Source organism: Trichoplusia ni, chromosome 3, assembly GCF_003590095.1.
Source record: "Trichoplusia ni isolate ovarian cell line Hi5 chromosome 3, tn1, whole genome shotgun sequence".
Lineage (NCBI taxonomy): Eukaryota > Metazoa > Arthropoda > Insecta > Lepidoptera > Noctuidae > Trichoplusia > Trichoplusia ni.
In genome coordinates, this window is record NC_039480.1 from 3680381 (window position 1) to 3704583 (window position 24203).

Sequence of the window (24203 nt, forward strand, 5' to 3'; positions counted from 1 at the left end):
CACAAAAATATCGAAATGACGAATGTTTTCTACATAATAATATCCTTTTCTTCACTCGCGGTTGCCCATTGGTTGACGTTATTCACTTTGGTTTTATTAGGCTTTCTTTATTTCTCGAATTTGTTGGTTGTCGCACTTATTAAATGCAGGTTTTATGATAAATTAACTGTTACAATATAGTTTCAAGTTGTTTTTGTGTCATGGTAATTAATATACAGTCTTCCCCATTTTACACGTAAAACACCACTAGTTTCATAATAGACTTGTTGACTAGTTTCCCAGTAGGCTGTTGGTTGGCCACTAGTTTCCCAATAGGGTGAATAGGCTCTTCGGGTTTTTTCACATTTTGAGTCTTTAATTGTCTTTTATCTAGTGTTGCGGCAAAGAATTGAAGTATCGTAGTAGATCGCTGTCAGCTCGCATTACCCAGGCGGAGTTGAGGGCTATCGTGTCAAGAGCCGCTGACACACCGCGGTATTCGCCGAATAGTTCCTTAAACTGTTAAAAAAAAACTTAGAGTTAGGCATAGAATAGATTTTACTACAAATTATAAAGTTAGTTATAGATGAGGACGTCAGATAGATTTTCAAACAATATCATAAACGTAATTTAGATTTTATTAATTCAAGAATAAATACGAAAATATACCTCAACTGTGAAAGTGAATTTAACTTGCCTCAGTACAGTCATAGAAATTCTAGCGGGATTATCCGAAAGGTATGGTTTTTTCATCAAAAAAGTCTCAGAAGTTACCAGAACGTCATCTATACTAATATATAAAGCTGAAGAGTTCAGGAACTACTGGTCCAAATTGAAAAAATATTTTTGTGTTGAATAGACCATTTATCGAGGAAGGCTTTAGGCTATAAACCATCACGCTGCGACCAATAGGAGCGAAGATACAATGGAAAATGTGAAAAAAACGGCAGGTATAAATCATAACTTATATCTTATACCCACGGGGACGAAGTCGCGGGCAACAGCTAGTTACAAAATATAGGATGAAATATTAAGTAAATCTTACTCGATAATAGTCATAAGGTTGATGCAGACATCTCGCCGCGGCCTGCAACGCGGCGGGCGGGAGAGAAGGCTGCGGTCTCAGCACACGCCAGACACCGGCTGCCCCGCGCCATCTAGACAAAACAAAGTAGTATTAAAGGTTTTAGTATTCATGCAGACTTGGATCTAGTAATAGTGTACTATATGTATAGATATATACATAGATAGAATATTCTTTATTGCACATCATATAAGTACAGGGTCTTATACAAATAAATAGTTACATGGGCGGTTTCAGATCTTTTATAGACAACCTTTGGATGGACTAGATAATTAAATGTTTTGAATTCAATCTATCAATGACCTACATTTTATGCTATTTAAAGTTAAATTGTAAGTTAAATTATTTCATTACATTTTTACTAACTGTAACAAACTTGACGATTTTTCGTTAGCAAAACTACTATATGGACACTTTAATCAGGGGAATGATGGTCGAAAGAGTCTGAAAAGTGGGACTGTACCCCTTATAGCGGTATGTATGTAGTCAACGGTAACGATGAATTAAGTTTACCTGCATGTAGCCGCGTACAGCGCAGTGATCCACAGTCGCCACTCACGACTGCGCTGCGCTTCGGTAGACAGCACTGAGAATGCGAATCTGTAACGTAATGTCAATTAAAATACTATATACTGGCTTGATTATTTTTAAAATTAGTCAAGTTCGAAAAAAGAAACATACGTTGAATGAAACAGCGAGAATTGCAAGAATTTTTCAAACAACAGTACTAGAATTTTACCAAAATCAATATTTATCGGGCGTTTTCAAGAAACAGAGAATACACGACATTGCGAGTTCAAGTGAATCAATATGCACTGACAACAAGTGATCATGATCCGGTTTTTTTAGAGCCAATTTCAGTACTTTGATTTTTATTTGACGACCTCCGTGGTCGAGTGGCGTACGCACCGGTTTCAAAGTGTCGCTAGCTCTGAGGTCCCGGGTTCGATCCCCGGGCGGGTCAATGTAAAAATGGACATTTCTACATTGTCTCGGGTCTGGGTGTTTGTGGTACCTTCGTTGTATCTGAATTCCATAACACGAGTGCTTCAGCAACTTACTTTGGGTTCAGAACAATGTATGTGATGTTTTCCGCATTTATCATTTATATATGAATCAGGGGATATCGATATTTTCACTAAAATTCAAGTCACAAACTCAGAACAATTAAGTATTCGTGGATCACACAAACGCTTATCCTACGCGGAGATCTACATCTATAGGTATAACTTGACTTCAAGGATAGCCGAGTGGTTGAGGTCATCACGCCAAACCCACTTTGTGTGATCCACGATTACTTGTCCTGTGCATGACATTTGTTTGTGAAACATTTACGCAAGGATTTTAAATTAAAAAGAGCGAGAGTTATTAAAAAAAAATCATTGGTATTATGACGTTCTGAAGGGGATACGTGTTCACTGACCTATAGAACAGCCAGTCGTCCCTGGGCGAGGCGAGCGCGGCGAGCAGCGCGCGGTGCGAGTGCAGCGGGCGCGGCGCGCGGTACGACGCGGACAGCGCGCGCCAGCACGCGAGCCACGCCACCGCGCCGCCGCGACGGACACCCGCTGTGAACGCGGCCTACGGGAGGGATGGTTCCGTATAAGCAAAACGAGATGCAGTAATTTCTTTTATTAAGCTACTGAGCGCGCGATTCAGATGCGCGACATCTAAGGTTTCTAACGACAAATATGGTCACCATAAAATTCACCGTACTAAGCGTCTCGTTGCGTAATTATTGCACGCTAGTCACACTTATGTGTCCAGTAGTTGCGCAATAGTCTTGTAGTAAATCTCCAGTGTGTTTGGATTGTCGTCTTGATGCAAAACAAGTCCTCGGCTTGTTAAATTATCGTGGGGCTACCAGACATAAACCCTCAGTTATTAGAGAACCATTTAGCCGTAAAGTTGCTAAGCACTTCCCTATAGTTCCTAAATGGTCATTCAATCTTGTACAACCCAGAATTATTCTAATCGAATGTAAAGTCCCAGATAAGATCCACGTATTTCAAAATATTTTGTGGATAAGCTGAATAGTTTTACAATAACCCCCAATAGTTGCACAATAGACTTACCTCCTGATATATCTCCGGTATCGTCTGGTTGTGCTCTTGCCATGCGTTGAACAAGTCTTCAGCTTGTTTGGTCACCGTGGGGTTCTCCCATTCCACTCCCGCTGTCAGTAGGGCGCCGCTTAACCATCTGAGGAATACATTTATAGTAGGTAAGCTAGAACAGCGACACTCAAAATGCGGGCAAAATCTGGTTACAAATGTATTGTAAACCATTTTAATCTTTGCTCTCATTGCATTTTAATTGTCACGCTTAAGGATATCTGTTAGATCCGAAACTAGTCGGACATTCCCGATAATTACGCTTGAGTAAATCGTTGCATGATTTAAGAAATAAACAGTGTCAGGATAGTTAAGTACTATAAAAAAATAAAATCCATTTTAAATTCAACTTAGGATTTTCCGATTGATAAAATGCACTCAGACACAGAACAACAATCGTGCTTCACAAAACAATTGCCCTGGGTGGGAATCGATCTGTTCTCGTCCCTGTCCTCTGATCAATGACCACTAACCACCAATAGGCCAGTCAAAAGTAACAAAAAACTATTAAAAAAGTAAAACTACTCACAATTGATCTTCACCAAGACCTGCAGCTTGAAGCTGTTCCGTAGTGTACACCTGAACCTTCGCCGGGTGGAGGCTCTTCAGCATGTCGTTGAGGTGAGGACCTGAAGACGAGAGTCGCAGCAACTCGCGCCACCACGAGAAGTGGTTCAGGACAACACGCCAGGGCGCCCAGTGGGTCTCAGTGCTGAGTCGTGCTGTGAGGAAAGAGAATAGAATCTTATAATGTGTTATGCTTGTGTCGGAGGTTGACGTGTCAGTGTGTGTGTCTGCCTGGGGTATCAATTGAAAGTATGAACCAAGCATAATATTGCTTTTTTATGTTTAATTCATACCCTACTCTATTAAATTATATGTATGTTGATATAGATGTTACATATATGGCTGAAATTGGAAAAGGCTGTTGTTGAAAAGTTGGCAAGGCTGATATACAGGTTGTCCCAAAACTCAACGATAATCTGAGACCGGATGAAAGGCCAAGTCTGATATGGATTTTTTGTCATTTTTTTTTCATTGCATTAATTTATAGTTGCGAATAATAGTAACGTTAATGAAGGTATCGAAATTAAAAAAAAATCACTGCGAAATTGTTATATTGGTGATCACAGGACTTAAAAATGCGACGAGGGATGTCGATTTCAACTTTTTAAATGTCTCTTTTCGCTGAACTGAGTGACATGGACTTTTTTTATTTTTTTCCCTAGTCTATTATCACTTGGCCTTACATCCGGTCTCATATTATCGTTGAGTTTTGGGACACCCTGTATAATAATATTATAGAACAATTGTATATCACCTGCAGCGGCCACTGCCCGGCTAGCGGGCAGGCGTCCGGCGCGGCTCAATACAAACGCGTCGTCCAGTAACAAGGCGCGCTCCGCCGCTGCGCCGCTCTCGTACAGCTGAGCTGCTGACTCCAATGTCTGGTGGAGGAGTTATAATTTTTTAAAACGACTCCCACGTTATTGCATTTAATCTTAGTGCCTTGGGTTTCACAAACGTTCAAGTCACATGCAAAAAGATACCCAGACTCAGGACAAGCATTCGTGGATCACATAAATGCTTGTTCTACGCGGGGATTGAATTGCGACACGTCGTGCTCAGTGGGTTTGGCGCGGTGACTTTCGCCATTCGGCTATCCGTGTTAGATAGTAAAGATGACATCAATTTTTCCATCAATTTTCCACGGGGAAAAACTTAAACCACAAAATTACTCGAAATACCAAATTACAAAACAAAGTTCAATGGGTAAATTTTAAATTACTAAAATATACAAAATAATCTCCGACTATTTTGCTTTTTCGTATACTTTTAGAATCGGAATAGTTTCACTATAGGCATACTGTCAAATTTCATATTGTGAAACTAGTGACACCATTTAACGATATTTCGAAATTATCAAAACTGTTTGCCATTATATTGTTTAAATAAATAAAATAAACGAATAGTTAACTTACCTCTCCATCTGTTTTATCCTGCGGCGCTACTCGATACAGTCCCCTCGCGCCCACGTTGTATCTCACCCATTTATGTTTGCCGAGATCTGGTATTACCACTGAAATAGAAAATAAAAATGTACTTAAATGTATGTTTTAACGATTAACAAGGTTGCTGCCTAAATCGATTTTAGAACTTATGTCGCGGGAGGTTTCACAAACATTCAAGTCACATGCACAAGACACCCAGACTCAGGACAAGCATTCGTGGATCACACAAACGCTTGTCCTACGCGGGGACAAGTTGTGCAGAGTGGGTTTGGCATGGAATACATTATAACGAAAATGTAATTTACATTGGGTAAACAAAAAATAAATACTCGCGTTAAAGGGTGCTTTTCATTCAAAGAAAATCAATTCGGTTGGTTATATGTATTTACACTTATGAAAACAAAAATAATGATTCAAATAAGGTATGACAAATTCATCGGCGTCGCTGCCGGTTGGGTGTGTGCCCAAAAGGCTGGCAGCATTGCCACGTTGAATAGCAATGCTAATCCTCTGAGCGAGGTAAAAGCCAGCCTTTGGGTAAAGGGAAGCCAGGATCATGGATAGTCCGAAGTTTTAAATTGATAATGTAACATCTTGAAGTCGGTTGAAAATAAAATTTAATTCAAACAACTTACTCTCTGTATCGTTCATCCAAATTAGATGTGTGACGTTCTCCGCCCAGCGCGAGACTCGAGCTTTTGTTTCATTGCCCAAGTCGTACCTGTAAAAAAAATCAGCTATTTACTTAAATCATGGTGACCTTGAAGTTATCTGCATAGATTAGAATTAGAATAGATTAGAATATTCTTTATTGTACACCATGGAATTACAGCAGTGATTCTTAATACATACAATGTTAGGGTACAATGGCATAGGTTGACAGGAATAAGGTGCAGCTTCGATCGGAATACGAGCTAGTAATATTGTAACTATTTCAAAAGTATGTAATTTCATTTACTCTAATTCACCGTTGGCAAACGGTGAAAGAAAACATCGTGAGGGATGTCGTCAAATATTGGAATATGAAATGTAAGTTTCACAGCGGTGGTGACAGTTATCACAAAATTCAAGCTACATTTTACAAACTATACTTAGGATTGACTAGTTTCTTCAGAAATTTAAATTATGATGATGGACGATAAAAATACTGCCTTTTTAACCAACTGTGTTAGAAAGAGTGTTATGTTTTTCAAGTGAATGTTTGATTATTTCTTTGTGACACCTTACAATGGCTATGACATAAAAAATGTCATAAAATTGGTTAGGATTATGTTTGTCAGTTATATGCTATATCAGTTTTCAAAATGGCGCTTTTATATTCTACAAAGATTTCCCAAACTATATTGGAGTCAGCTTCCAGTCTACCCGGATTCAGCTAAGTACCAGTGTTTTACAAGGAGCGACTGACTATCTGACCTCCTCAACACAGATACAGACAACACGATACCCCTTGGTTAGACTGGTTGTCAAACTTTCAAGTTTCTGACTACCTGTAACGACTGTCAAAGATGTATGAATAACAGCCGGGATCCACAATGTAACGTGCCTTTCGAAACACGGAGGAACTCGTTATGACAAAGAGGGTCACCCATCTGCGGACCAACCGCGTCAAGTCTAGCTTAACCTGTGATAGATTCACTTATGCGGTTATAGCTGTAAGCAACAGGTAAAATTTGATAATTACTTACAAAGTAGAATTATGCATAGGATGACTTAAATTCCTCCAGATTGTAAAATTCTCATCTTCTTCAACTGGTCCGACCACAAATGTAACTGGGATGACCCATTTGTGTGGTGGCGCGCGAGTGGTAGTGGGGCGGCGTGTGGTGGTGGGAGCTGGCGTGGTTGTGGTGGTGGCGTTTAGATCCTCATCCGAAATCTCCGTGAAGTTTTCTGGTGAGGAAGGACAAAAGAAGTTGTTTTAATTTATTTATTCATTCAGGACGAACAAAGAGTAAGACATTATAATTCTGAGCAAACAATTTAAACAATTATCCTCACTAATATTAAAAATTTGAAAGTGTGGATGTCTGGATGTTTTTTACTCCCATCACGCAAAAACGGCTGAACGGATTTGGATGAAATTTGGCATGCATATAGCCATTGACATGGAAAAGAACATAGGCTGCCTTTTATACCGATTTCTTAAGTAGTTCCCGGGGAAATTTAAAATATGTGTGAAACAACAAAATGTCTTAACATATATCTTTTAACCACGCGGAGGAAATCGCGGCGCGTGATAAATGGAAAAATACCTATCCAATATTTTTTGAAAATCTATCTGACGGAGTAAACAGTATTTTTTTTGTTTTTATAGTAACTATCGTGAGACTGATTCATTATTAAATGATGCAACGGTTTACTCACGCGTATTTTTTGTCAAAATTGTTCAATAGTGTGTTGCGTCACGTCAGAGGTCTACGGGCGGTTTAAACTCTGACACCAGGTTGTACATCAACCATATGATAAGTTATATCTTACCAGGTTCATAAAATAGTTCGTCTAGGTCAGCTCTGAGGTCCAAGGTCAGGAGGTAGTTCACCATCGGAGGATCCGGATCCGGTGGCTCGGCGGACATTACGAATCTGAAAACAAGGTTATGACAAAAATAGATTGGTTTTAAACTGAGGACATTTTTGTAGTGCCAGAAATCTGACAGTTTCGGATGACAATATTTTGTATCTCAGATATTTGGTACGTTCGAATATGAATATTATTTTACTACGGATATCCGCTAGTTTCAGATTCGGATATTTTTTGCTATAGATATCTTTAATACTTTTTTCCTTAAAACAAATAATAGTCTTCAATATTTTATTTTTACTTGTATCCGAAAGTTTCGGATATGCATATTTTTGCACTTCGGACCTCTTTACTCTCAGTCAAACCACTTAACTAGGATGTTTTTACATTATTTATATGAAAAATAAAAATAGATCCGAAAGTTTCGGATACAAAAATTTTCGGATACAGAAAAAAAATCTTCATTTATTTATCCCTGGTACATACCTCTCTTGCCTCAACACGACATCATCCCCATTAGCGGTAGCACACAGCAGCGGATACCCGGGCCGCTCGCACCAACCATCCCACGCGGCGCCACCCAACCCATCCTCAGACCCATCTCGCTCTAAAGCTCGCCATAAGTCCCTGATAGACAGAGAGATATTAGGAGCCACATATAAAGAATATAAGGCGTTACAGGTAGTCAGAAGCTTGAAAGTCTGACAACCAGTCTTATTAAGGGGTATCGTGTTGCCCAGGTAACTGTGTTGAGGAGGTCAGATAGGCAGTCGTTCCTCGTAAAACACAGGTACTTACTTAGCGAAATGTCGACTCCACCGTTCTCAAAAAATACAAGTAAAAGTGATGATATATCCTACTTACAGAATAAATGATTTCATTTCATTTCAATGCGCTGTCTCATTGACAATCCTTAAAATAAATATCGAAACAAACTCAGGGGTCAAAGTAAGTTTATTTACCTGGCATCAGCACTAGCAAAGCGGTGATCACGCAATAATCGCGCGAGAGCTGCTCGCCCAGCGGCTTCGCCAGCTGCCTCGATCGCCATACTCACGATTGCTGCACCCTGAATTAAATAATATTATTCATTATCAATACAAAAAAGAACAATCAAAATCAAAATATTTTTCTGCTTTTTTTGTATACAAATTGTAAAACACCCTATTTGCTAATACTTCGCCGTAGTCTGGGTGAAAGGCACTTTTTGACTTATCCATGTTCGAATAATATGGTTCAGGTCCTTGTGGCCTTTTTGCTAAGGCCATATTTAATAACTATTTCTTGCTAAAGTCTTGAAAATATAAAAATAGCAAAAAAAAACTGAACAAAAAGTATGCCTCCACAGAAGACTCTAGCTACGTGCGATTAATAAATCTACACAAATAAACGAAACATTTCTCCCGTGTCGGAATCGAACCCACAGCTATCAGTAAAGCAGGCTTGGCTGCAAGTGCAAACCACTAGATCAAAATACATCAATATCCCTTCCACCCTATTTTGTAGCAACTTGGCTATATTTACCTTATGTAAAGATAATTCATCGGTAGCGCCCTCTATATCAGCTCTCTCAAGTCTTGGAGAGGCAACAGCGCGAACTGAGTTACTTGAATCCAATCTGTAATAAGAAAAATATATTTAAAATTAATAGAAAAAAGAAACAGCCTAATAAAAGTTAGCTTGATATGAATAAAAACCTTCACAAACATTCAAGTCACATGCACAAGACATCCAGACTCAGGACAAGCATTCGTGGATCACACAAATGCTTGTCCTACGCGGGGATTGAACTAACACGTCGCGCTCAGTGGAGTTGGCTTGGTGACCTTAACCACTAGACCATCCTTGCAGGCAATAAAATCCAGAGTTTTCTATTAAAATTAAAGGTTTTAAAACAGAAATTTGGCTGAAGAGGCTTGTTTTTTTAAATCATCTGGCAAGATCATTATTAAGACACTTTTTCTCTTAAAGCTGCTAACACAAATCCGCTGAAGACGTGGCATGGGTGCCTTCATATCCAAGACCAATATTATCTTCTAGAAACTTCTAGAAAGATCTTCTTTCTTACCTCAGAGCTGGCAGCACATGGTCTAAGAGTAAAGCATCGGCAGGTCTCTGTGCGTCGCTATGTGGTGGCGCGGGAGCCTTCTCAGCCAAGACTGAGGTCAGGGCTTCCAGAAGCCATTGCGAAGACCACCAACGAGGGGAAACTGTCCCACCAAACCACTGTAAAGGGGGGGAGAAATAAGAAGAATTAATTAAGAAAAAAACATAAGACAAGTTTGATCTAATTTTTTGGGGATAGTTCTTGTCAAGACAAATCAAAAGAATCTAGACTCGATGGTGTTGTGATGTTTTATTCCGGAGCTCGTAGCTTCCGGCTCCAGCATCAGATCAGCTCCATGTCATCATAATATTACATTGTCACACAATATATGTACATATACGTGCAAAATTTCAGCTCAATCTTAAACTGCTAACGGGGTAAGGCGTTTTAAAATTAAAGAGTGGCTGGATGGCTAAGCTGTTACAGCAAAAGTCGATCGATCACAGGTTAAACTACGCTTGACACGGTCGGTCAGTGGATGGGTGACTATCTATGTCATAACGAGTTCCACCGTTTTCAGAAGGCACGTTAAATTGTGGGTCCTGGCTGTCATGCATACATGACAGTCGTTACGGAAAGTCAGAAGCTGGAAAATCTGACAGCCAGTCTAACCAAGGGGTATCGTGTCGCCCAGGTAACTGGGTTGAGGAGGTCAGATAGGCAGTCGCTCCTTGTAAAACACTGGTACTTAGCTGAATCCGGTTAGACTGGAAGCCGACCCCAACATAGTTGGGAAAAGGCTAGGATGAGATATAGATAGAACTTTTGAAGTTTTGGATAAGTTTTAAAATATTAATGTACCTGTTGTGCCAGAAGTCTTGCGATCGTTTTCGTATCAGATAGGATCGATGGTGACAGAGTGATCAGACCCCAGCCTTCCGAGTAAGGGTTACCGCCTTCAACAACCACGATATCTAGAAGATAAATTAATACCAGTTCAATATAAAATACTATTTATTTCTTTTCTTTTCTCAACAACTCCCGCATGCGAAATATTCAAGTCACATGCACAGAAACACCCAGACTCAGGACAAGCATTCGTGGAACACACAAATGCTTGTCCTACGCGGGGATCGAACTAACACATCGCGCTCAGTGGGTTTGGCGCGGTGACCTCAACCATACGGCTATCCATACTGTCAAAAAGTATTTTCTAACTCTTAACTTAAGCATAAGTTGTAGTAGTACTACCAAATAAGTGGTAGTCTAGTGATAAGTGACCCTGACTGCTATACCGAATGGTTGTGGGTTTGATTCCCAACTAGGACAAATGTTTGTGAGATGAGCACGATGATTTGTTCTGTCTGGGTGTAATTTATCTATATTAAGTATGTATTTAGAAATATATAAGTATGTTTATCAGTTATCTATTACTCATAATACAAGCTTTGCTTAGTTTGACACTAGATGGCGTTGTGTGAAAGTTGTGAAATATTCATTTATTAATTAACGTTCACGAATTGAATTAAGTTTATGAGTAAATATACTTACCAAATTTCGGCAGTGGGTAGGATGTATTCAGCTCATAAGAGAAGTGTTGTAATGTTTTCTGTACCCATTCCAGAAGAGGCCTGTGGATCAAGAAGAAGACAGAAGTTATAAGAAGATGCTAGAAGACTAGAGGCTTGTTAAACTATGGAACAAAATCAAAAAGACATTTCAAATAGGCCTTTTTCCAGGCACTTTTAAAAAGGACAATAATGACTCTAGGTTAAAATATTGTTCAAAATGTCGTTCCTATGGAGGAGAACCGGCTTAGTCTAATAAATTTGTTATCCTTGTATTTTTGGGTTATTGACATACCATTTGGCTGTCGCCCCACTGTTGGGCTACAGGCCCACGTCATTCATTTTCATGTGACTAGTCCCCATTTATGCCCGGCATAGCAAAAGAAAACCACCGAAACACTTAAGTTCAGTGAGTTCCAGAGGAAAAATTAACTGCCTTGGAACACGCAACGAAATTAATCAGAAATGGTGAAATTGACCATTTTCAGTGGTATAACATTCTACAGGGTTCATTATATAAAATTGACTCTTCATGTATTCTAATACCTATGTTTACAAGTGCCAAAGTCAGAAAAACTAACACGGCTGCTGTTTCAATCATCTGTCATAAATGTTAGAGGCCACTGATGATCATGGTGTTTACAAATAGATAATAAATTATAATAAATGCAGACAACATCACATACATTGTTCTGAACCCAAAGTAAGTTGGTAAGCACTTGTGTTATGGAATTCAGATACAACGAAGGTAACACAAACACCCAGGCCCGAGACAATGTAGAAATGCGAATTTTTACATTGACCCGACCGGGGATCGAACCTGGGACCTCAGAGCTAGCGACACCTTGAAACCGGTGCGTACGCCACTCGACCACGGAGGTTGTCATAGATATGATTGATTGATAAAAATGTCATTGATTTCTATAAGTTACAATGAAAGATGTAGAGGGCTAGTTCCAGTTATAGAATTTAGCTCAACTTTGAGAACGTATAAATATCAACATTTATAAGAGACTTTAATGAGAATTTACAATCTACATGCACTTACAATAAGTAATACACTAAAAAACAAAAATAATAATTAAACCAAGGCATCAAAAAATTCATCGGCATCGCTGCCGGCTGGGAGTGTGCCCAAAAGGCTGGCAGCATTGCCACGTTGAATGGCAATGCTAATCCTCTGAGCTAGGTAAAAACCAGCCTTTGGGTCACGACAAGTGTCAACGAGACGCTTTGCTAGCTCTGTAAAAAGTGTTTTGGCACTCAGCCCCCACGACCCAATAGTTTCAACCCCAAACGGTTCAAAGACGTAACTCTACCAATATCAACTCACCCAGATTCATCCAGAATGACTTGTTGATCACTATACAAGCTGATCTCAGGCGGTACGTCTTCGTCTTCCAGCGGTGTTTCAGTGGGCGTGGGCATCGTGGGCGTGGGCGTGGGGCTGGGATCGGTGGTGGTGGGGGCGGCGCGTCGCTGCAGACGGCATACGGCGACCGAAGTCATATGTGGTGGCATCGGTGGGGTCACCGCGAATTCGTCTTGGAGCTGAGAAAGAGATTTTCAAAGGAGGTTTTACTGGAAAGAAGTTTAATAAAGAATAATCCTCACTGATTATAATACAAACTAGATTTTTCCCCCGACTTTTTTTCGAGCTACAGGGTTCCTTATTCCCGTTTTTATTATTCGTTTATATCATAGAACCTGTACTAATTTTCCGGAATCTAAAACAAATTTCGACCAAAATTTTACGTGGCCACATCGCAACACAGTCTGTGCATCGGTTTTTAACTTCCTACCTTCAAGACTGTGAAAAGCCCTAATATTAAAATTCACCCCATCAATGAAAGGGTTGGGATTCCTTTGCTACGTACAATTTTTTAACTCCCAACGCAGTAAATCTGTGCCCACATTTAAATATACTCAGTTAAGCGGCCGACGAATAGGATGCTAAAAATTATTTGAGCATTTTTTTTAAACGACTCCCGCACTATGTAATTTAATCCTTGTGTCGCGGGGTTTTCACCAACATACAATTCACATGCACAAAAACACCCAGACTCAGAACAAACATTTGTGGATCACACATGTAAACGCTTGTCCTGCGCGGGGATCGAACCCGCGACACGTCGCGCACAGTGGGTTTGGCGTGGTGACCTCAACCACTCGGCTATCCGTGCAGTCATTAATTATACTTTACAATAAAGAAAATCTCTTACCAATCGATGTCCTAAATAGAAGCCAGCTTCTTCTGTAGCCACTATTGGCATATTCGTTAGGGACACGTGGAATCTGAAACGTACAGACAACACACTATGTGCATAACTCTACAAATAAAATATTATACCACCAAAAACATTTTCAAGTAAAATATTGCCAAGACGAGCTCATATGACTCGCACTGTCAAAAAGTTATCAGATCTCATGTAGAGCCAAGCTTCTAACACTACACGCCCTAACTCTACAAGGCCTAACTTCACAAACTCTACACCTTAGTCAAAATATGTGGCTAAAAGGCAAAATCTAAAGCTATGGGCACTACCGTGCCCCCAGATAGTTTGGTTAAAACATATCTAGAGCGCTTTCGTTCTGCTCTCCACACGTAACACAATATTTTTTTTTTAAAGCGGAAGTAATTTTTTTAATAAAAGTATCTGAAAGTTTAATTATTTTTTTTTAAATTTAATACACACTCATCGTTGGGAAATTGATATTATTTGCAAACAAATTGCCTGTTTTTTCATTATATGAGCAATGTGTTTACTCAGTTAATTTTCTTTTCTTGCGAGAACAAGGCGATTCAAAGGCGTCCAAAATCGATGGACCCATATATTTATCAGCTTCTGTTTTTAGCGACAAGAGATCCCATTGCGGCATCTACCCATATGGTGTATGATAAACAATATTTTATCCATCTATAGGACGAATCCTTTTGCCCAACAGTGGGACTATATCAGCACTTACCGGTCTCTGACTATCGTCATTTTGAAGGTGGCTCTGAAGTGAGGTTCATCCAAGCAGGGGAACGCGGAGCGAGCGTGAGTCAACCAGAAGCGGGACACAGCACAGCGACTGAAATAAACACAATATAAATATAGTTGACTAGTGACCTTGAGTGCTTTACCGGAGGTCGTGGTCATGATGTATTTGGATGGATTGGATTAAATGACCCTATTTGTATTCTTCTAAGTATTTTGCCAACACAATAATTGAAGATTCAGTACGGGGCGAAACACTCACTGTGAATACTATAGATTTTGCAATAGGTATAATGACAATTTTTTTTGCAGTGTCCGTCTTGTAGTTTTTTGTATAATAACGGATACGTATTTTTTAATTTGTCCCGCAAACATAAATTGACCAAATTACAGTGAATGAATCTTACGTGACGTCACGATTGAGTATAAATTTTACTCTATCGTTACGTCACAAAACTTTAAAGCAGTTAATCTTTGTAAATTCTAGGTTTTCTGAAAAAGGAAAAAATACGTGTTTCATACTTTTCAATTATCTAACTGAGGGACTAATGAGATTTTTTTCTTTTTATACCCAGTCATCATCCCTATTATCGACATTTTAATGCATTTCCATTCATTCATCGGCAATTGTAAATAGCGGAATATGGGCTCTGAAGAAATGTTTATCTGTCTGGGTTTAATTTATCTGGGTGTATTTAGTTGTCTAGGCATAATACAAGCTATGCTTAGTTTGAGACCAGATGGCGTTGTGTCAAAGTTATGGAATATTATGACACATGTATTCTTGTAAATATTATCAACATCATCAACCTACTATCCCTTTCCCAACTATGTTGGTGTCGGCGTCCAGTCTAACCAGATATACATATGCATGCAAAATTTCATCTCAATCGGTAACCGGGAAGTGGGTGTTTAATTTGCAAAATTTGATTGCAGACAAAGGGACAGGTGAAACTACTTAAATAAAATCTTCTCATATACTCACTGCCGATGAGTTCCTGTCAAAAAGAAACCTCTTTGTTTGTCACTTCGCTCCAGTTTCGTGATGAATCGAAGGCTCAGAGTGTAGTTGTATTTCCGACGGAGTTTCTCCTGTAACAATTGAATTTGAATTATTAGTTTTGTTTTAAGTCATTATTTTGGATTTTCGTGTACATATTGTGGCCGGTTTTATGTCGAGAAAAAAACAAAGTATTTTAAAGTGGGATTGGGCTGATCATATCGCGCGAATGTAGCCTGATGGGAAAAAGTCGTCACCCACTGAACGCCAGAGGTGGTGTGATGATCTAGTCAAATGCGCGAAGTGCACATAACCAGGCATCACAAAAGATAGAGAGGTCTGTGTAGGCCGTTTCCTACCAGTGGGATCTAAAACAGGCTATTTATAGGGAAAATAATGGATGACTTACCTTAAATTCGATATAAGTCTGGTCAGCCTGGGGGTAGTCCAAAGTTTTTGCCACTTTCGGTCCGAGTGATCCTCCAGATTTGAACAGCGCTCGCTCCGTAACATTCATATCGCGAACGTTTAGCACCACGAATAAAGTGTCGCGATCCACTTTGAAATCTATGGAGACTTCACCTAGAATTTACAAGAAGAAGAAGCTCTTCTAAAAAATCGGGAAGTGAAAGAAAACTAAACAAAGAAGTGAGTGTATAAAAACGTGGGAAAATTGTTAAAGTTATTTTTTTTTTTGGATAGGTCGAAAAACTACACAGTTTATTGTCAGTCTTTCTGTATATCTGCCGAGTCTCGAAATTTTCAGTTCTTTTAAGTTGGTTTAAGTTATTCTTATCGTATGGTTGATGTACAGCCTGGTGTCAGATTTTAAATCGCACGTAGACATCTGACGTGACGCAACACACAATTGAACAATTTTCAGGTCTTAATCAGGGTGATTTCACCAAGCGTTACTATTAATTACTTTAAATAAAAGCAAATTAAAAAAACGATTCACAAAAGGAAATAGGTGGTGACATGGATTTGAACCTACAACTTTTTACTTTCCAGTCCAACGTTCATACCACTAGGCTCTCAGTACTTTTCTATACGTACGACTTAGTTGACTTACCTCGTAATTCGCCAGTTGTCAGATTTGGGTGTAGCCACAGACTGTAATGTTTCGGTATAATGAAGGTGGGTAGACGAGCCCCACGCCACGGGAAAACCGCGCCGTTACTCGCTATACGTTCCCTGAGAAAAACAAAGCAATTTTACTGCAACTGGGCTTTTGGTTTAGTGGTAGTGAACATGACTGCTAAACCGGAGGTTAACTACGATCATTTTTTCTGTGTCTGGGAGTTATTTTATATGTTATGTGTATATTATTATAGTTCATGTCAATGCTGTTTTTTACTTCAGGGTGACATCCTTTGTCCATGATTGCGATAACGCAATATATCACACATATCTGATCCTGTCGGAGGCTTGAGTCAAAGCTAAATACTCACTTGTTAGCTGCAGCCACGTTTGCTTCGGAGTCCGTTGGTGGTTGTCCCGGTATTAACGTAGACTCGCCAGCGCATGGACAGTCTGAAATAAACCAAGTTGATCTTTTAGTATGGATTTAGATCATGAATAAAAAATACATACTTAGGTACTATTTATTTAGATTATGACATCAATAAACATCGATATTTATAACAAGTCTAAATTGCCTTTGCTCTTATAATGAATAACTAGGGATATAGTGTTATTGTGTCAAAATACACAAATAGGAGAGAAAACTGTTGGCCCCTGCTTGGGCGCCAATACCAAATTTACCTAATGGCGCCCAAACAGGGGCCATAGCTTTTTTTAACAATTCATGAATCAGAATGTAATTTAGATGTAATTCATGTAATTTTGTTTGATTTTATTCATACCACTTAATTCCTCTACAATCATATCCACGGAAAATGCTAAAGTGTAAATGGCCATGAGCTCAATAGCAAACATACCAAGGCCTGTGCATTATACTTAGTGCTCTTATTGGCGCCCAAACAGGGGCTAATACTACTCTTACTTAGCATCACAACATTTTTTTTTTTAGATTTTTTCACATCACTCATAGGCAGATTATTTTCTCACCTGATTGCGGTGTAGCGTACACGACTATGAGGGCAGTTGCAAACATAGCGGAGAAGAACACCACAGTGAGGCAGAGAGCGCGGCGCTGTGAACACACCGCGACCGGCGCGTCACGCAACTCCCGTGCTTCTCTCGCTTTATCCGTATCTGGGTAAAGACATAAACAATAGCATCTTTCATAAGTATTCGCACTAATATTGAAAACAGGACTGCACGTATAGTAGTATCTTTCGTGCCGGGGAGAAAGGATTGTCCGATCGAATTACGTCCGAATTAATTATATTAATTATTATTATGAGGACTTCAGACGGAGCAAAAAATAGGTATTTTGTAACGCTGAAAACTTCTGGTAGCGATACGTGGACAAGTGGGTGTAGTTTGAGGCAAAGTATCTTCATAACAAAAGTAAAAAATATAACACACTTACCCGCCAAAAAGGCGACATCGTCAAGATCTTGATCCACCATGTTTCGCCAGGCAGCTGCTAAATAAACAGAACCAAATATTAGCTATTAGATAAGTACTAAATATTTCACTAATGTGTGTATGAAGGATTGCAATGCATTGCCATACACCGACACAAAAATTCTAATGACGTAGCACGGCGGTTCAGGTTCAGTCAGTAAGAGTCAGACACTACACATTTCCTCCCCCGAGGGAGTGGGTGTCCATGAGGATTCCCCCGCCTTACCAAAAAGAAAAAGATATTTGACTAATAAAAATTTGTTTAGTCCATCAGGCAGGTTTAATATTTCATACGTATTTTTACGTTATGTTATGTTTTGAGCCACCACTACCAAGGTTTTTATCTTTCTTCTTAATAATGTGATAAAAATGAAAAATATCTATTCAATGGTTTTGGGAAACCTTTCTAACGGATTCATCATCATCATCCACAGCCTTTATCCTCCCACTGCTGGGCGTAGGCCTCCCCTTTCTCGTGCCAATATCTAAGGCCCTTTGCCAGCCTCATCCAGACTCGACCCGAGACCTTTAGTATGTCATCTCTCCATCTTGCTCCCGGACGACCGACGCTTCTTTTGCCTAACGGATTACTTATCTTGTTTTATCGCCGATTTTTCAATCGCCAAACAACTTTTATTCGACGAATATGTTTGACGCTTTGACATCATCAGTTATCTTTTATCCGAGGAATAAATATGGCGACATATTTTCTATACAAGAGCTGTCAAAACGTCAAACATATTCGTCGAATAAAAGTTATCTGGCGATTAAAAAATCGGGCCTTACCCAAATATTCTATAGTCCGGTTAGCTAATAGCTCTATATTAAAAGAATACAATGTTTACCTTTAGCTGATCCGTTTCTGTCGGCTTTGTACTTGCCGATCGGCTCCATCTGTATGCCGTCCATCTCACACCGACGACGGCATACCGATCACCACCTGCGAACAAAAACAGCAATGTATTACGACATGCGAAACGACCATACAACCTCTAGACACCTAATACTCAGTGTAATACTCCGAAACAATTCTGTCAACTATCTGAGGTGGAGGAAGCGGGGTCCTGCATTCTAATTGGAGCTCTCAAGGTCAACGTTAACGCGGAAGTGTTTCCGGCTCACGGTACTGGTCGAAACTAATTCTAATTGTTGAGTGTCGAGTGACGAGCGACCTGTATTCTAAGTGTTTTTTCTGCACTATAGCAAAACAACGTATGCTGGGTGAGCTAGTATTTTATAAAATTCTTGTGTCACGTTGTACGAAATTGAACTCCTCCGAATCAGCTCGACCGATTCTCATGAAATTTTGTGTGCATATTTGGTAGGTCTGACGGACACCATCTATTTTCATACACCCTTTATAACTTTTTTTCGCTTCTACTTATTTGTATATTATTATCAATACAATGGTGCTGGGACAGTACCTAAGTATTAGTATAAATTATTAAGTATTTCATTTATTTATTTAAACTTTCATGTACAATTGTGGTACATAAGGTACTTAATGCCGCAAGTCATTATCTACCAGTCAACATTTACTCACAATCAATATAAAAGTATATTAAGAAGCCAAAGCCATAAAAAACCTACTTTTAAAAACAAAACTAACTTTTTCAGTAAAAATAAAAATGACGAAGGAAACCACCAAACAGCCACCCTTCGGTAAAAAAACTTCAAAAGACCCAGTAAAGGTATGGCAGTATATTATTCAAAGAAACTGGAAAAGCAACTTTAAAACTTTCGCCTTAAAGTTCATAAATCCTTGACAAAAAAATCGACAGGATAAAATGAACGCACGTTTTCGATTCTCTTTCAAACGATTATGTACTTTAAAACAGTAGACTTAAAGTCGGATTCTGGTAGTTACAAATACACTTTTTTAAATCAATGTTTTGTGGATATAAATATGTGCTTTATGCGCAATATTTTTAAGGTATATTTTCGTATGTTACCCAAAAGCAATGCTGTATCATATTTGTGTGATAGAAGTGACTGCAAAGTGCTCTATGGACGTGGGAGGCTGTAAATAATCGTGTAAACGAGCCCTTGTCTATGGTTTCAGTTTGCACGCGCCATTTCAACACTGAAACTGTAAAAACATTGGGGGAGCAAATATGTACCTATAGGTAAGTCAGATATGGAAGTTATTTATGAGGGTTCCGTACCAAAAAGCTTGAAATAGAAGTTTATTGTCAAGACTCTCTCTTTCAGGGTTGTATGTCATGAACCGTGATTGCTATACAGTTTTTTGACAAATATTTATTTCTATTGCTACAGTAACAAAATAATAAACAAAATAGAAGATTTATTTTAGGAGGCTACCATAGCGAGATACGTTTAGGAACTACGATTTTTATTTTTTCAAATAAGGAAATATTATCTAGACTGTTTAACAGAGTAATCTAGACTCATTATTATCGAATATTGTTTTTCATAATTTGCAATTACAAAAATATCAAACAAACACAAACAATAAAAATATCAAAAGAAAACAAAAAAAAAAGCATCTCAAAGGCAATTTTAATTTTAAAATTTCCCCAACGAAAACAAACTTCTATTAAAAAAGTATAAAGAGGCAAAGGCGTGGTACGCATTCAGCCAACCCCAAGTGCACTACACTGCGCGGTAATGACACCTTCATGGTTCCCTTCTCTATTTTTCCCGCGCTTTTCAACACGATTCCCTGTTGCCCTATTAAACGTCAAGACCTCTTGTCTATAGTTCTTTTATATAGCATTTGACATACATACAATATTATGACGAAAAATACATTTTTCAATACTAATATTATTGTTAAATCCAAGATATATTTTTTTTGTCAACAATTATATGACAAAAAATACTTTTTTCTGATTTTAATATGATTGTTAAATACAAGATTTGTTTTTAATTACACCTGTCCCTTTGTCTGTAATTAAATCTTGCAAGTTAAAGATCGAATTCCCGGTTTCCGATTGAGATGACATTTTGCATGTGTATGTATATTGTGTGATCATGTAATATTATGATGACATGGAGCTGATCTGATGCTGGAGCTGGAAGATATCAGCACCGGAATAAAACGACTGGATTGAGTAGAGCTGAAATGCTTTTTGTTGTTGTCTGCCGTATTTTAGGGAGCCGAACACAAATGGTTAATCCATAACTCTATAGCTTAGACTTGGCTATTGGAACATCTGTCAGTAACCACGCTATATCTCATGATACGAAATTGGTACAGTTTTAATTTTCTCAGGTTGATGGGTGTTTCAAAAATCATAAATCCAAAGTCATTGATTCAAATTAGGCTACTAAGTAGCTCTTTTTGAAGGTCAGATTACATTGGACAGCACCCTGTTTCGCCCTCACCGCTTCCTAGCTTTTGCTGTGAGAGAAGAAACGGGAAACAGCCTTTTGCTACTATGACAATAACGTATAAAAATCGTGGTTAAATAAAGATGGTTACAGTCATAATTTTGATGGGTGACCATTATTTTTTGTTGGTACGTTTTTCTTTAGCCAATTTATACGAAACCCTCAGTACCGCGAGAACGACTCGCACTTGACCGGTATTTTGCCTCCATCATTAATTTTTCTCCCCCCCAATTCCTGAACGTTTCGCCAAACATTGAATTAAGATTCATTTTCAACTCCAGTAAGCAATTTCCGAACGACTAGACGGGAAATTGTCAATTTACTTTTTCCGAATGCAACTCCACAGACAAAAATATATCCCAATATTTTTGGTTATATCTTTCATAATATTATTTAATAATATATAACATACTTAACTTTTAATTAAAATGCTAACATTTTATCACGTATCGTATTAGAATTGAATCACAAACATTCATTCACTGCTAAAAAAAACTGTTTCCAGTTAGACAAAAATTTTAAAATAAAAAAAAAAATGGAAATTTTTGAAAATTTGAATTTTATAGAAATGTTTTCCACAAGTGACGTGACTTTGACTTGTCAGTGCAGTAATTTTGACAACGACAGCGTTAGCGCTGCAGAGAAAATAACAAGTCAAATATTTTATTCTTGAAAAACATAAATAGATAGGTACTTTATTTCCAAAACATAAAATTCCAACTTTCAACTGTCTATCACGGTTCACGAGAAAACAGCTTTATAAACAGGCGAAATACAAAAGATCCTTAGTAAAACAGAGTCCAGAGTTACCCTCTAAATACGGATCTCTAACAATATAACAACAGCAATAAAATTACAGACTTTTTGTTTATTGTTGAATTATCAACTTTTCTTCGCATAGGTCTATATTTTTTTCAGTTACTCTGTACAGACTAAATAAATACAGCCTAATGTCAGAATTTTAAACCATAGTCGACAGATAGCTAAACACACCCTTGAAAAATTCTCAGGTGTGTCTTCCTCACGATGTTTTCCTTCGCCGTTTTTAGCAAGTGATATTTAATTTGTAATACGCACATGAAGTCAATACTTTCTTTAATCTTCCATTTTAGTCTACTAAGTCAAATTCACCGCGGAGTTTTCTTTTAAATCATAATTATGATTGAACAATCTTTAAATGTAATTTTGAATCTAATTTAGATTGAAAACAAAGAAAAGAACTCAATTTAAAGTTAAAAAATGTAATTTACTTCATTTTTTTTATTAAAATAGAAAATCTCGAGGTGTTTTCAAACATATATTGTGTTAAAGACAACAAATTGTATGTTTTCTTTGACTATGCGATGCGCCATTTTTAATGCAAGCATATAATATGTTTACGCAAATATGGGTAAAGATTGTTATTTTAAAGATTTATTCTTTGATTTATACCAAGACAATGTATCTTCATAGGTATAGAATTGAATAATAGTTTATTAGTAATAAGAAATATGGTAACAGCACAGCTATTTGAACATCAGACTTTATTTATGTTGCACATGCAGTAATATAACTCGTGTATTATGTATTAATCGCGTGCAAGATAAAAATAGAAATGAGATTTACATCTTTAATTATAGCTAAGTACATAATATAATTAATTAAAAACTACGTCACATTTTCTCAACATCGAAAACAAATAACTATTTAAAAACACGGCGTCCATCTTCTTTTATCACTTTTTAAATACATCTTAACTAGGCAAAGGAATTATTACACATCCTATGTCAACATTCGATTCGATTATTCCGCAACCACTAGTGACGAAAAAAGCAAACGTCGTTAAAAAATCGAACTCACCGATCGGTTTCTATTTTCCAGAATATTCACAATGATTTTTTAACACAGCACTTCTGAATTTATTTTTCGATATTATTTTATTTTCACAATACAAGAATGGCAGACGCGAATCCACGTTGCTACCATGAGGGGTGTCGGAAAAATAATGCGAGGGAAAATCGATTACCGGGTCCTCCTCGCGTGTGAGCGAGACGGGTAGATACGAAAGTGTAAAGGGGAGAAAGAGTGAGAGAATTTGTGATAGTGTGTGTGCGATGTTGAAGTCTTTTTGTTTGTGTGCGTTACATCCCGGTAAATAGGGTTCGTTTGTCGAGGGATACTATTTGTTCGAGTTTTCTTTACTCGAATAAACTAGTACTTATATTTTTAATTAATCCTTCGACCGGTTTTTTAACCTTAAGTCTGAATTGGATACTGTATACAAAAGAAACTGTGCTTGTCTATTTCCCATTTGATATTTGTCTCTTTACAATCTTTACAATTTTATAAACCTTCTCTCCAATTACATAAAATACTCTTTGAAGAGCTTTTAAGCTTGTTTCTTTTTCTGTTTAGTATGACTGCGGATATAACGATACGAGTCCAACGTGCCCAAACTCGATACGGTTGTGTCTTTATATTGAAGATCTTCTGTGACTATCTTTCAGCTCCATCATCAGATCAGCTCAGTGTCATGAATGTCATCATAATATTGTTTTGTCACGCAATATACAGATGAAAGCAAAACTACAGCTTAATCGGAAACCGGGAAGTGGGTGAAATTTAACTAGAGACACGTGTAACAAATTAAATTGATAAAAAAATACTCTTCTAGTTTTCATAAAATTTGATAACGACTAAATCGACTTTTAATAGTAAAAAAATACTAATAGTGGTTTCTTTATAAAATATAAGAACAGAAATCGACTTTTAATACCAGCAACAAATACTCAAAAACTTTAAAAGAAAAGTTTCGTTCTAGAATTCTCACCTACAACTTATACAACGTGAGTTATAAGTGAGATACCAATAGTAGTCATCTAGTGTTGTCATTACATTTCATAGTATGTAGATCAGTAGGGATGAGGGTGCAGCATCCGCTTCACAATGCATCCCACTAAAGATTAGGTTAAGTTCGCAATGAGGGATGTTTGCGTATCAACTGGTTTTGTAACAATTAAATGATGC

The 24203-nt window shown here is 38.0% G+C and overlaps 1 protein-coding gene across 1 annotated transcript; it reads right to left on the bottom strand.

Moving 5' to 3' along the window:
- Positions 1-23390, bottom strand: LOC113508932 (leucyl-cystinyl aminopeptidase). Its single transcript, XM_026892125.1, has 28 exons — positions 23037-23390; positions 18689-18783; positions 17806-17862; positions 17379-17525; positions 16760-16841; positions 16381-16502; positions 15718-15890; positions 15294-15400; positions 14295-14402; positions 13550-13622; positions 12661-12878; positions 11311-11390; positions 10621-10733; positions 9781-9938; positions 9237-9330; positions 8675-8781; positions 8199-8339; positions 7671-7774; positions 6878-7082; positions 5825-5910; positions 5160-5257; positions 4499-4625; positions 3707-3899; positions 3139-3265; positions 2487-2644; positions 1577-1663; positions 1025-1136; positions 1-498 (listed from the first exon to the last, which is right to left on the bottom strand). Exons 2-28 carry the CDS (start codon positions 18750-18752, stop codon positions 370-372), a joined length of 3270 nt encoding a protein of 1089 aa, XP_026747926.1. The 5' UTR covers positions 18753-18783; positions 23037-23390; the 3' UTR covers positions 1-369.
- Positions 23391-24203: the final 813 nt, after the last annotated feature.

What these genes read in the sequence shown, in the direction of transcription:
- LOC113508932 (XM_026892125.1), bottom strand. Translation starts at nt 18,752, where the DNA reads ATGGACGGCATACAGATGGAGCCGATCGGCAAGTACAAAGCCGACAGA. An exon ending in CGATGTCGCCTTTTTGGCGG is followed by an intron (nt 17,526 to 17,805) that starts GTAAGTGTGTTA and finishes GTCTTTACCCAG; the next exon opens with ATACGGATAAAGCGAGAGAA. An exon ending in GTCGTGTTGAGGCAAGAGAG is followed by an intron (nt 7,775 to 8,198) that starts GTATGTACCAGG and finishes CCTTGTTTTCAG; the next exon opens with ATTCGTAATGTCCGCCGAGC.